The sequence below is a fragment of the Emys orbicularis genome, chromosome 20, assembly GCF_028017835.1.
Source record: "Emys orbicularis isolate rEmyOrb1 chromosome 20, rEmyOrb1.hap1, whole genome shotgun sequence".
NCBI lineage: Eukaryota > Metazoa > Chordata > Testudines > Emydidae > Emys > Emys orbicularis.
In genome coordinates, this window is record NC_088702.1 from 9,866,875 (window position 1) to 9,879,781 (window position 12,907).

General features: G+C 61.8%; 1 protein-coding gene across 3 annotated transcripts in view; it reads left to right on the plus strand.

The window, feature by feature from the left end:
* The window catches only part of LOC135892170 (sodium/potassium-transporting ATPase subunit alpha-2), a 30,982-nt gene extending 21,653 nt beyond the window's left edge, over positions 1–9,329 (plus strand). For all 3 annotated transcript variants that reach the window (XM_065419881.1, XM_065419880.1, XM_065419882.1), the window contains 12 exons: positions 208–397; positions 583–758; positions 1,473–1,609; positions 1,690–1,840; positions 2,933–3,101; positions 3,651–3,805; positions 6,106–6,229; positions 7,041–7,186; positions 7,355–7,485; positions 8,186–8,287; positions 8,773–8,864; positions 9,301–9,329. In XM_065419881.1, coding sequence (XP_065275953.1) covers positions 208–397; positions 583–758; positions 1,473–1,609; positions 1,690–1,840; positions 2,933–3,101; positions 3,651–3,805; positions 6,106–6,229; positions 7,041–7,186; positions 7,355–7,485; positions 8,186–8,287; positions 8,773–8,864; positions 9,301–9,329 — 1,602 coding nt within the window. The remainder of the gene's footprint in view (positions 1–207; positions 398–582; positions 759–1,472; positions 1,610–1,689; positions 1,841–2,932; positions 3,102–3,650; positions 3,806–6,105; positions 6,230–7,040; positions 7,187–7,354; positions 7,486–8,185; positions 8,288–8,772; positions 8,865–9,300) is intronic.
* The last annotated feature ends 3,578 nt before the right edge of the window (positions 9,330–12,907 follow it).

The window sequence follows — 12,907 nt, forward strand, 5'->3', positions numbered from 1 at the left end:
GGGCGGGGAGGAGAGGCACTGGGATGGGATGGGGAGGAGAGCAGGTGAGTTGGGGGCAAAAGGATGGGAGGGCCTAGAGAGGCAGAGGAAAAGATCCTGGGGCGGCCATGGGGGGAGTGGGAGGCGACTCGGGGTGCAGCGCTGGAGGGAGGCGAGCCCCGTCCTCCCGGCGTGGCTCCCCCTAGCCGGTTCCCCGTTGTGTTCCAGCTCTCCATCCACGAGCGTGAGGACAATCCCGAGGGCTACTTGCTGGTGATGAAGGGCGCGCCGGAGCGCATCCTCGACCGCTGCTCCACCATCCTGGCGCAGGGCCAGGAGCTGCCCCTGGACGAGGAGATGAGAGACGCCTTCCAGAACGCCTACCTCGAGCTGGGCGGGCTGGGGGAGCGAGTGCTGGGTGAGGGCACCGGGCACTGGGGGGGAAGGGCCGGGGGGCCACATGGGGGGAGACTATGAACGAGCGAACACCGTGTGTGTGTGTGTGTGCACGGGGGGTTGTGAGCACCAACAGGGCAGGGATGATTGTGCATGGTGGGGGGGTGGCCTGGCCGCGGCTCACGCTGGTGCTCTCGGCTCTCCCAGGCTTCTGCCACCTCAACCTGCCCCAAGACAAGTTTCCCCGGGGGTTCAAGTTTGACGCGGACGAGGTCAACTTCCCCACCACCGGCCTGTGCTTCGTGGGGCTCATGTCCATGATCGACCCGCCCCGGGCGGCTGTGCCGGATGCGGTGGGCAAGTGCCGGAGCGCAGGGATTAAGGTAAGGCCATTAGGCAGAGATCTCACCGCCCAGTCAGGCGAGCCCATACTCCAGGCTGGGGGCAGAGCGTAGGTGGGGCCGTGCGGACAGCCAGCTCTGCTCGCTGCGTCGCTGGATACAAAGCCAGGGACCCTGTGCGAAACCCAGCAGGCATGATGCCTTGGCCCAGACACTGCGTTGTCAGGAGCAGAACCCAGGAGTCCTGGCTCCTACTTTAACCACTAGATCACACTCCCAGCTGCATCTAGGAGTCCTGACTCCCAGCCACCCTGCTCTAACCACTCCTCCCAGTGCTGGCTTAAACCACTAGACCTCACTCCCCGCTGTGTTTAGGAGTCCTGACTTCCAGCCACCATCCCCAGTCTAAAAACTAGACCTCGCTTCTCTCCCAGAGCCGGGAACAGAACCCAGGAGTCCTGGCTCCCAGCTGCTCTGCTCTAACCACTAGTCCCTACCCCTCCCAGAGCTGGGAACAGAACCCAGAAGTCCTGGCTCCCAGCTGCCCTGCTCTAACCACTAGTCCCTACCCCTCCCAGAGCTGGGAACAGAACCCAGAAGTCCTGGCTCCCAGCTGCCCTGCTCTAACCACTAGTGCCTACTCCTCCCAGAGGCGGGAACAGAACCCAGAAGTCCTGGCTCCCAGCTCCATTGCCAGGGCACTGGACCCTGCCCATCAGTGTCCATGCCCTGACTGCTGCCTGGCTCCACCCCCAGGTGATCATGGTGACCGGCGACCACCCCATCACCGCCAAGGCCATCGCCAAGGGCGTGGGCATCATCTCCGAGGGCAACGAGACGGTGGAGGACATCGCGGCCCGGCTCAACATCCCCGTTACCCAGGTCAACCCCAGGTAGGCCGGCCCCGGCTCCCAGGGCCCCCTGGCCAGGCTGTGGGGAACTGGCCAGTCCTGACGCTGCTCTTGCCCTGCAGGGAAGCCAAGGCCTGTGTGGTGCATGGCTCTGACCTCAAGGACATGACTCCGGAGCAGCTGGACGAGATCCTCAAGAACCACACGGAGATTGTCTTTGCCCGCACCTCCCCCCAGCAGAAGCTCATCATCGTGGAGGGCTGCCAGAGGCAGGTGAGAACCTGCGCCCTGTGGGGGATCCCTGAGCACCCAGCCTGCCCCCTGCTGGCCAGCCTGACCCACACACCTGCCCCTAACTGCCCCACTGGGGAGGCCTAGGTCAGTGCCCTCCGGGCTGCACGCCCCCAGGGACAGCTCTCAGCCTGGGTCGCTCTGAACGGCTGGCTGTGAGAGGCCCCTGCCCTTCCGAAACCTGCCGCCCTGCCCTGCTTCTAATAGAGCCGGGCACTGTGGGTTAGTGACCCCCAGGGGAATTGCCATGGCTACCACAGCACTCGTGTGTCCATCGGTTGAGCTGCGCCCAACTGGCGCGAAGGCTCGGTGCCATCCGGGAAGCTCCACTCTCCTCCAGACGGCCGTCGTGCGGTCCAGCTTCTGGCCGGCGAGCTCAGAGCCAGGCCCACTGGGGCCACCCCCTCCCCTTGCGCAGAGCCCCAAGGACATAAAAAGGGGAGTAATTGTTCTAGCCACTAGACCCCACCCCACTCTCAAAGCTGGGGATAGAACCCAGGAGTCCTGCCTCCCAACCGCCCTGCTCTAACCACTAAACTCCACTCCCCATCCAAGCCAGGACTATAACCCAGGAGCCCTGGCTCTCAGCTCCCCACTGCTGTAACCTCTAGACCCCACTCCCCATCCAGAGTAAGAAATAGAACCCAGGAGTCCTGTTCCCTCTAGCCTTTCTTTCACTCCCAATCTATGCAGCCCCCTGTGGCTCAAGGACTCAGTCACCAGCCCCATCTCTTGGGGGGGGGAGGCAGGAGCCCCCCCCCCCCTGCCCAGCCCCAAGCCCTGCGATGTGTGGCAGGGACCGGGTGACAGTCCCAGGGTGAATGCAGTGACCTGTGCCATGTTTGGCCCAAACATCAGTGCTATCCAGGCAGGAGGGACCTGGTCAGGATTGGGGGTGTACGTCCCCTCCAGCCCCACCGCGCCCCCACAGCACAATTGTGCAGTGGAGCCAGTGCCCCGTGTTTAATCACCCCTACAGCACCCTCCCCTTGGGGATCTCCCACCCTGCCTAGCCCCCAGCTGGAGGGCTGGCACTGCCCCCTCCGGGTGCTGATCCTGCCTCTCCCTCCTTAGGGGGCCATCGTGGCCGTGACAGGGGATGGTGTGAACGACTCGCCCGCCCTGAAGAAGGCCGACATCGGCATCGCCATGGGCATCGCCGGCTCCGACGTCTCCAAGCAGGCGGCCGACATGATCCTGCTGGACGACAACTTCGCCTCCATCGTGACAGGGGTGGAAGAAGGTGGGTGCCTGGGCTGGTGTGGGGGCGGGGAGGCGGGCAGCGCCCTCCCTCCCTGCATCCCTCTCCCTGCTCCCTCAAACCCAGCCAATTTGTGACCCGGACATCAGCCAAGCACCAGGCAGGCACCAGGATCCAGGGCACCCAAGGACGTGGGCCTGGCACTGGCTCGCCCAGCCCAGCCCCCGCCCCAGATCAACCCCCTCCTGCCTTGCCGTGGGGCAGTCCTCCAACCACAGAGCCCTGATGGGTGCCCAAAGCTCCCCGAGCTGGCTGCAGCAAGCTGTGTGCCAGCCCGCGCCGGAGTAAACTGGTGCTGCTGGGCTTGGAGCCTGGCCCAGTGCCGCTGTCTCTGGGCCCGGCTGGCACCCGGCAGGCTGAGAGTGGAGGAAGCTGATGTTGCCGCTGCCCTGATTGTGCCAGGCCTTGCCAAAGGCAGCAACACGGCCTCCCTCCCCCCCCCGATCCCCGCCCCCCCAGTGCCGCCTTCGTCCTCTGCCCAGCCCCCCTCTGCCCTGCGACTCTCCTTCTCCCTGTGCTTGCTTCTGCCAGGCCGCCTGATCTTCGATAACCTCAAGAAATCCATCGCCTACACGCTGACCAGCAACATCCCCGAGATCACCCCCTTCCTGCTCTTCATCATCATCAATATCCCGCTGCCCCTGGGCACTGTCACCATCCTCTGCATCGACCTGGGCACCGACATGGTGGGGGGGAGGGCGCTGCCTGGCGGGGGAAGGGAGCAGGGGTGTGATGGGAGGGGGAGGGAGGGGGGATGATATTGGAAGTGGGGGAGGGGTGAATGAGAGCGGGGTGGGGGAGGAGAACAGTGCCCCGGGGCAGAGGGTGGCAATAACAGGAGTTGCTGCACCTCTGCCCTTAGCCTTGGCCGCAGCTGCGCCCTGAGGATGCCCCTTCTCTTGCCCATGGCTCGGGGCACTGAGTCCCTCAAGGGCACCAGGGCGAACTGGGTGCAGTAGGCTGCCAGTCCGCTGGGGACCCAAGGGGCCGGGTCAGGGGATTGGGCCCTGCAGGCAGTGAGGCCAACGGCTCCTCCTCCTCCTGGCACAGGGATGGAAGCAGTGAGGATTCAAGCCTGGCTTGGTTTGTGTGGTGTGGTGGGCTTTGCCCTCCCTGGGCTCCGGCCAGCCCCGCTCCCTGCGTCCCAGGCCCCAGCCCTGGGCTGCTGTGGTGGGAAGAGAGTGGTTTGAGCTGGTAGCACCAATCCCAGACTGGCTGCACTACGGTTTGTGCTCAGTGTCGTCATGGCATGAAAGTCCCCCAGCACAGCCCTCCCCCCCAAACCCCCTATTGGGCTGCAGCATGCTGGTGCCACATGGCCACGTAGGGCCTGGCTCTGCTGGGCAAAATCATTCCCCTCCCCCCATGTCTCAGCCTGTCTCAGTGGGGGCAACCCAAGCTGAATAACCCATACACTAGATGGATGTGTGTGGGGGGGGATGGGCAAGTCAGTCAATGGGCGGAGGGAGGGAGGGAGGGAAAGGCAGGTCAGTGGATGGAGGGGAGGGATGGACAGGCAGGTCAGTGGATGGAGGGAGGGAGGAACAGGCAGGTCAGTTGGGGAGGGAGGGAGGGATGGACAGGCAGGTCAGTGGGGGAGGGATAGACAGACAGGCGGGTCAGTGAGGGAGGGAGGGAAGGAGGGAAGGACAGGCGGGTCAGTGGATAGATGGAAGGAGGGAAGGATGGACTGGCAGGTCAGTGGGGGGATAGATGGAGGGATGGATGGAAAGGCAGGTCAGTGAGGGAGGGAAGGACAAGCCGGTCAGTGGGAAGGAGAGGGAGGGATGGACAAGTGGGTCAGTGGGAGGGGGAAGAAGGGATGGACAGGCAAGTCAGTGGGTGGATGGAGAGAGGGATGGATGGAAAGACAGGTCAGTGGGGTGGGAGGGATGGACAGGCAGGTCAGTGGGGGTTGGAGGGAAGGACAGGCACGTCAATGGAGGCTGGAGGGAAGGACAGGCAGATCAGTGGGGGTTGGAGGGAAGAACAGGCAGATCAGTGGGGGTTGGAGGGAAGGACAGGCTAGTCAGTGGATAGATGGAAGGGGGGAGGGAGGTATGGACAGGCAGGTCAGTGCGGGGTTGGAGGGAAGGACAGGCAGGTCAGTGCGGGGTTGGAGGGAAGGACAGGCAGATCAGTGGGGACTGGAGGGAAGGACAGGCAGGTCAGTGGGGGTTGGAGGGATGGATAGGCAGGTCAGTGGATAGATGGAAGGAGGGAGGGAGGGATGGACAGGCCGGTCAGTGGGGGCTGGAGGGAAGGACATGCAGGTCAGTGGGGGTTGGAGGGATGGACAGGCCGGTCAGTGGATAGATGGAAGGAGGGAGAGAGGGATGGACAGGCAGGTCAGTGGGGGTTGGAGGGATGGACATGCAGGTCAGTGGGGGTTGGAGGGATGGACAGGCCGGTCAGTGGATAGATGGAAGGAGGGAGGGAGGGATGGACAGGCAGGTCAGTGGGGGTTGGAGGGATGGACAGGCAGGTCAGTGGGGGTTGGAGGGATGGACAGGCAGGTCAGTGGATAGATGGAAGGAGGGAGGGAGGGATGGACAGGCCGGTCAGTGGGGGTTGGAGACCCTGCAGACCCCAAGCAGGGAGAGTGGAGGTGGGGCGGGTGCCAGAGGACAAGGGGGTTGCAGTGAGCCCAGGAGGACGGAGGCTGACTCGGGCGACCTTTCCAAGCCACACAGTCTCTGGGGCCATGGACTCATTTCCTCCCTGGGCACATCGTTATGGGCAGTTCACACCGGGCTGGAGATGCCCTCGCTGTGGCACCAGACAATCCCGCCCAGGGGATGCGCCCACTGAGGGTTCTCCGTCCCCAGAGAGCTGGAGCCTGGAACCCGACAAGGAGCTTAGGCCTGGATCTGAGCCCTGAGTCCCTCCCTCGACATGCCACGGGAGGAAGGGGTTTCCTAGCTCTGTTGAGTAGGAGTCCCTGGACCCCAGCCCCATTCACGCCCGGCTCCTCCTGCCCCACCAGGTCCCCGCTATCTCCCTGGCCTACGAAGCCGCAGAAAGCGACATCATGAAGAGGCAGCCGCGGAACCCCAAAACGGACAAGCTGGTGAATGAGCGACTCATCAGCATGGCCTACGGGCAGATCGGTGAGTGGGGCTGTGGGCACTGTCTGCTCAACCTGCGGCTGCAGCCCTGGACTGAGACCCCCAGCCTAGGGGCTGCAGGAAGTCATGCTGGTGGTTCAATAGAGGGTGCCCTCTCCCAAGTTAGTGCTGAACCTGGTATCCCAGCGTGGCAGCAGGGGGCGCTGTGCTGCAGCGGTTGGCACTGACCAGTGTCCCAGCGTGGCAGCAGGGGGCGCTGTGCTGCAGGGAGCAGAGGCGGTTAGCACTGACCAGTACCCCAGCATGGCAGCAGGGGGCACTGTGCAGCGGGGAGCAGAGGCGGTTAGCACTGACCAGTACCCCAGCGTGGCAGCAGGGGGCGCTGTGCTGCGGGGAGCAGAGGCGGTTAGCACTGACCAGTACCCCAACGTGGCAGCAGGGGGCGCTGTGCAGCGGGGAGCAGAGGCGGTTAGCACTGACCAGTACCCCAGCGTGGCAGCAGGGGGCGCTGTGCTGCTGGAGGTGGCACCATCCAGGTGAGACACACAGCTCTGCTGGGGTAAGGGTCTGCAGCACAGGAGGCTCCTGGGGGCGAGGGCCTTGTCCTTGCAGCCAACCCAGCCTGCGCGGGGCTCTGGCCCGTCAGCTGAGCCACGCCCCACTTGGGAGGGAGCCGGCATGCAGCGCCAATAGGCCGTGCCGCGTGGCCGGGGTGCTGGGCGGGTCCGTGGAGAGCCATGGCTCCTTTGCAGTTTGGGCTGGTACTGGACAACCAGGAAGGAAGGAACATTTATGGGACTCTGCTCCTCTCTCTCTCTGTGGCCCTTCCCCCCTACCCTGCCATCCCCCCCAGGTATGATCCAGGCCCTGGGCGGGTTTTTCACCTACTTTGTGATCTTGGCGGAGAACGGGTTCCTGCCGTCCACCCTGCTGGGCATCCGCCTGGACTGGGACGACCGCTCCAAAAACGACCTGGAGGACAGCTACGGGCAGGAGTGGGTGAGTGCGGAGCCAGGGGCGGGGGGCAGGCGGGGCCCCACTTCTCCCGCGTCAGCATTCGCAGAGCTCCCATCAGCCCCCCTCGCAGCTGGGGGACAGGGGACTGACTGAGGGGCCCGGAGCCAGCTGCCCTCCCTCGTGCCCAGTGTCCCGTCCCTGTCCCCGCAGACCTACGAGCAGCGCAAGGTGGTGGAGTTCACGTGCCACACGGCCTTCTTCGCCAGCATCGTGGTGGTGCAGTGGGCCGACCTCATCATCTGCAAGACCCGGAGGAACTCCGTCTTCCAGCAGGGCATGAAGTGAGTCCCAGCCCACCCACCCCCTGTCCTGCACCCTCCTGCTCACACAGGACCTGCGGGACTTCTGTGGTGACAGGGGAGGGGAGGTTTGGCCATACCACAGGGTGGGGGGCTCAGCAGGGGATGCTGGGCCCAGTGCCCCAGGGGGAGCTGCGCTGCAGGAAGTGGAATGAGAGGCTCAGCGGGGGGGGCTGTCCCCCCCAAGCCAGTGCTGATGCCAGTGCCCCGGGGCAGTGCTGAGGGGTGCTGTGCTGCAGGGTGTGGGGTGGGAAGCTCAGGAAGGGGGGCTCTCCCGTCTGAGCCAGTGCTGGGCCCAGTGCCCCAAGCAGAGGTGAGTTGCAGAGAGTGGAGTGGGGGGCTCAATAGGGGGCTCCCTGCTTGCAGGCAGTGCTGGCCCCAGCGTGGCACTAGGGGGCGCTGTGCTGCTGGCCGGTCCATCGCTCAGATGAGCCATAAACCAGCAGTTCTGCTCGCGCCTCCTGGGTGGGCAAATTCCGGATCCCAGCTGGCTTTGCCCAGCCCCCTTCAGCAGACACCGAACCACCCCCCCAACCCCCCACCCAAAGCCCTCTGTCCCTGGGACTCCTCACACCTTCCTGTGGGCTGCCGCAGGCTGGGGCCAAGGCTCGGGGGGGGGGGGGGGAGGGGCTCAGGTTGCTGCCCCCCCCCATTTCCTGTGTTGTGTTCTTCTCCCCTCCAGGAACAAAATTCTGATTTTCGGTCTCCTCGAAGAGACGGCCTTGGCCGCCTTCCTGTCCTACTGCCCCGGCATGGGGGTGGCGCTGCGGATGTACCCGCTCAGGTGAGTGACACGCGGCCATGGGGCAGGGCCCAAAGGGCACAGACAGCAGGGAACTGCTGTCCCCCTCGCGTGCCTCGGCCTGGCTCCCTTTCCCCAGCACGGGCACTGAGTGGCGCAATCCAGCTTCCACCCCCACAGGGTCTCCCCAGCAGCACGGTCCCCAATGCTCCCCCCCGCGCTTCAGAGTCCCCCCCGGCAGAGCAGTCTCTAGCGCTCCCCCCGGCAGGGTTTCCCCAGCAGCGTGGTCCCCAATGCTCCCCCCACACACTTCCGGGTCCCCCCGGCTGCGCAGTCCCTAGGGCTCCCCCCAGCAGGGTTCCCCCCAGCAGTGGAGTCCCTAGGGCTCCCCCTGGAAGGGTCCCCCCAGCAGCACAGTCCCTAGCGCTCCCCCCGACAGGGTCCCCCCTGGCAGTGCAGTCCCTAGGGCTCCCCCCCGCAGAATCCCCCCATGGCACAGCCCCTAACGCTCCCCCTGCCCCCCACAGGGTCACTTGGTGGTTCTGCGCCTTCCCCTACAGCCTGCTGATCTTTGTGTACGATGAAGTGCGGAAGCTGATCCTGCGGCGCTATCCTGGTGGTGAGCTCCTGCCTGCCATGGGCCCCCTTCCCTCTCGTCCCCCCGCCCCCCGCAGTGCCACACGCTCCCACCCACCCCCACCCCACTCCCACTCTGCCACAGGGCTCCCCAGCTCCCTCTATCCCTGCTGCCCTGGGCCAGGGTTCGACCTGGTGCCTGGGAGGGGAAGGCAACAGGCCCTGCTGCCCTGGGGTTGGATCGGGGCCCGTGAGCTGCCCGCTGGCAGAGATGCTCGGCTCTGGAGGGCGGCTGTGCCGAGCAGTGAATGGACGTCATGTCCTCCCCAGCCCAGGCCCATGTCTGACCCGCTGTACCTTTCACCCTGCCCTGGCACCGCCACCCCCCAGCCAGGCGCACCCCCTGGAGCCGGGGGCTCCGTCTCTGCCTGCTCCCCTGTTTGCCGGCACTGACGAGCTTCTCTCCCTTCCTTCCCCAGGCTGGGTGGAGAAGGAGACGTATTACTGAGCTGGGCCAGCCAGGCGGCTCCTCTCTCCACGTCGCTGCTCCGCCGAGGCCGCCTGGCACCACCGCAAACCTTAGAGCAGAATGGGGGGAGGGAAGGGGGGCATCAGCAGCACACGCTGCGCTGTGTAGATCTAACGCGTAGGCACTAACCCTGCCGGGACGAGGGGACGAGACCCCGGATCCCTGCCCTGGTAGCTAGGCGGGGAGGTAGGCGGAGCAGGCTTGACCCCAATTGGCCCCTGCTGATTTCCATGTGGGGAGGGGGGCTGGCTTGATGACACAGAGACCCTGGACGGGCCTATGGGGGAGAGAGGGCAGCCAAGCTCTGGTGGGTCCCAGCCGGGCTCTGTGGAGCCAGCAGCCCTTGGCCAGAGAAAGAGGGAGTGAGTGTGTGGGGTGGGGGGGGCACCCTAGGGCCCCTGGTGTGAGGATGAAAGGCACCCCCACGTAGGGTGACCACCCGTCCCGAATCAGGCAGGACAGTCCCGAAATGCTGAGTTCAAGCCCCGGTCCAGGACTGAGGTAGGCCTTAGCCCCCCATTGCCACAAGGCCCCGCCCCTGCTCCTCCTCTCCCCTCCCCCCCCAAGGTCTCGCCCCCTGGCCAGGCTGGAAGCTGGAGCTGGGCCATAGTAAGAACCACCCAAGGAGCCCGGGCCGCTGTGAGCAGCCCCAGACCCTGCACCTGCCCTGGGCGGCACACACCAGGAGGCAGGGACACAAGATGCTGTCAAGCCCCCAGCCCCCCACTCAGGGCAGGTGGAGGCTCTGGGGCTCCCTACAGCAGCCTGGCCTCCCTGGGTGGCTCTTACCACGGCCTGGCTGTGGCTTCTGGCCTGGCCAGGGGGCAGGGCCTTGAGTGGGAAGAGGAAGAGCAGGGGGTGGAGCCAAAGAAGGGGCGGGGCTCCTGCATGTGTCCCACTTTTGCCTTTTGAAAAGGTGGTCACCCTACCCCCAGGCCTGGCGTGTGGGGGCTCCCCACGGCTGTGAGCAGATCCCCAGCCCCCACCCTACACTGGTGCTGGGGGGTTGTTTGCTGGGGCAACACTGCCCTGGGTGGGGGTGGAGGGGCAGGGGGTCTGGTCACTGCCCTGGGCAGAGGGGAGGGGACAGGGGGTCTGATCACTGGCCCAGGTGGGGGAGGGAGGGTCCAGGGGGTCTGGTCACTGCCCTGGCTGGAGGTGGAGGGGCAGAGGAGCCCCCACAAGCAGGCACCTCGTATGTCGAAGATGTGCAATAAAAATAATTTAACCCCTTCCTGCCTCAGAGTTCCTTCGGCTCCACGCCCAGTCACAGCGACAAGTCTGCTTGGGAAGGAGGGACTAGAACGTGGGACTTGGCCTCTGGCTCCATCACCTCTGCCTCTGGGCTAACGGGGAGCACGTCCTGTCCTCGCCCCTGAGCCTCTCGAGGGCAGCACGAGCGTGTCGTGTTCCTTGGTACCAGAGCTGGCCTAGCCTCAGAGCTGCTCACCCCAGCTGTGCTCCGATTCCTCCGCCAGGCATGGCTGAGGCCTGTTTCAATACAGTGTTGTACACATAGCACTACCTAGTGGCTGGATAGTATAATACAGTTTAACATTCCATTACCTCTCCCTCTTTAAGTTCTACATTCCCACCATTTACCATAGTTACCCTGCCACGCTCTCTTTGAAGTTCAGTACGGATCAGGCTGTTGAGTGTCTCTGAATCATGCTGGTTTCCTAATTACAGAACTGAACACGTAGCAACTTGGTCATCTGGCTGTCCGTTAGTTACGACTGGCTCTGATTGGTTTGGAATCCTTCTTGTTCTGCATCTGCCATCTGCAGAGTTTGCGCTGTTGATTGTTCTTTCTGAGGAGCAAACTGCAAATGCGGATGATTGCTGCTGAACTCTCCACTGTCGGTCTCGATCACATATGATCTGGACCCTGAATTCTTTTTCTGTAGGAAAACTGTAGGTAGGTCTTGTAGGTCTCGACCAAGGTACTTTACCATCCCTACTATACCTCTCAGTTCTGGTACATTCAATTCTCAAATTGCTTTTACTTTCTCAGGGCTAGGACTGATTCCATCTTGTCAGTCCCAAAAACTCAATTTGGGATAGGCAGAAAATACATTTTTCTTGTTTACCTTGAATCCAGCTTGACTGATGAGGCTTCGGACTTCATTGTGGGTTTCGGTGTGTTCTTCCATCAAAGATCCATACATCAGAATAGTGTCCATGAAAACTACAACTCCATTTGTGTCTGTTAACAGTGATGCCATTTCTCTTTGGAAAATTTCAGGTGCACTGGCAATCCCAAAAGGTGATCGTCGAAAGCAAAATCTCCCAAAGGGTGTGATCAATGGAATCAGTTTAGCACTTCCTTTGGCTAAAGAAATTCGCCAGAATCCATGCGAGGCATCCAGCTTGGAGAAGCTCATTCACTGGAGGTTTTCAAAAGGAGGCCGGGGAGCCATCTGTCTTGGATGGTTTAGACACAACAAATCCTGCATCTTGGTAGGATGTGAGACTAGATGACACTTGCGGTCCCTTCTAATCTGTGGTTCTATGAATACTGGGACTCATAGACTCATAGACTTTAAGGTCAGAAGGGACCAATATGGACTCTTCACTTTGGAGAGGAAGTCATCCAGTGTTGGGAGGACATATTTTTCTCTTACAACTGCTTCATTAAGTCTTAAGATCCACACAGATTTTATATTTTTATTTTTTTATTTTTATTTTTTTATAACCGGTACCATTGGGGTGCACCACGCTGCTGGCTCAGAGATTTTCTCAATTATGCCAGTTAGCTCCATTCTCTTTAACTCAGTTTGCACTTTATGAAGTAATGGGATAGGAATTCTGCTAGGTGCGTGTACACCATATGGCTCAGCTTTGTCTCCTCAGGTGATTTGTACTGGATCTCCTTTCAGAAGTCCAAGTTCACCAAATATTCCATTGAATTCTTCCACCTTTCTCACTAGGCCCATCATGGCTGCCACACTGCGGCTCAGAAGGTTGTTGGTCTGTGATCCTTTGATCGCGTGCACTCTGAATGCATAGCTTTTGCCTTTGTAAGTTGTTTCTGTGGTGAACTGGCCCATGCAATTCAGAATCCCTCCAGGGCTAATCCGGGCTAGACTTCAGCTCTGGGAGGGGTTGAAGGGGATTGTAAGGTCCTTCTGAGGTGACTGTGATGTCAGCTCCCGAGTCAATTTTAAAGTCAATAGTCTTGCCAGGAATATTCAGTTTCACTTTCCAGGCCGGCTCTGGGTCATCACAAGTGATAGATCCCAGAAACAATGGCTCTTGATGGTCTGTAATATGAGTCAACTCCTTGACTAATTTGGTGTGGCAAAGAGGGGCAAAATGTCCATATTTCATGCATGTATTACACCATGCACCTTTGGCGGGTCATGCATCATCTCTTGGGATATGACTTTTTCTACACCTTGTGCATGTAGGCTGGAATTTATCCCTCTTGGCCTGGGAGTTCTCTCTCCTTGCCATGGGTCTTATAGGAATGACTTAGCACTCATACTGCATCTATTAACAGCTTCTAAGCTAGTTTCTTGTTTTTCAAGTTTGGCAAGTTGCTCTTGGTTTTGCTG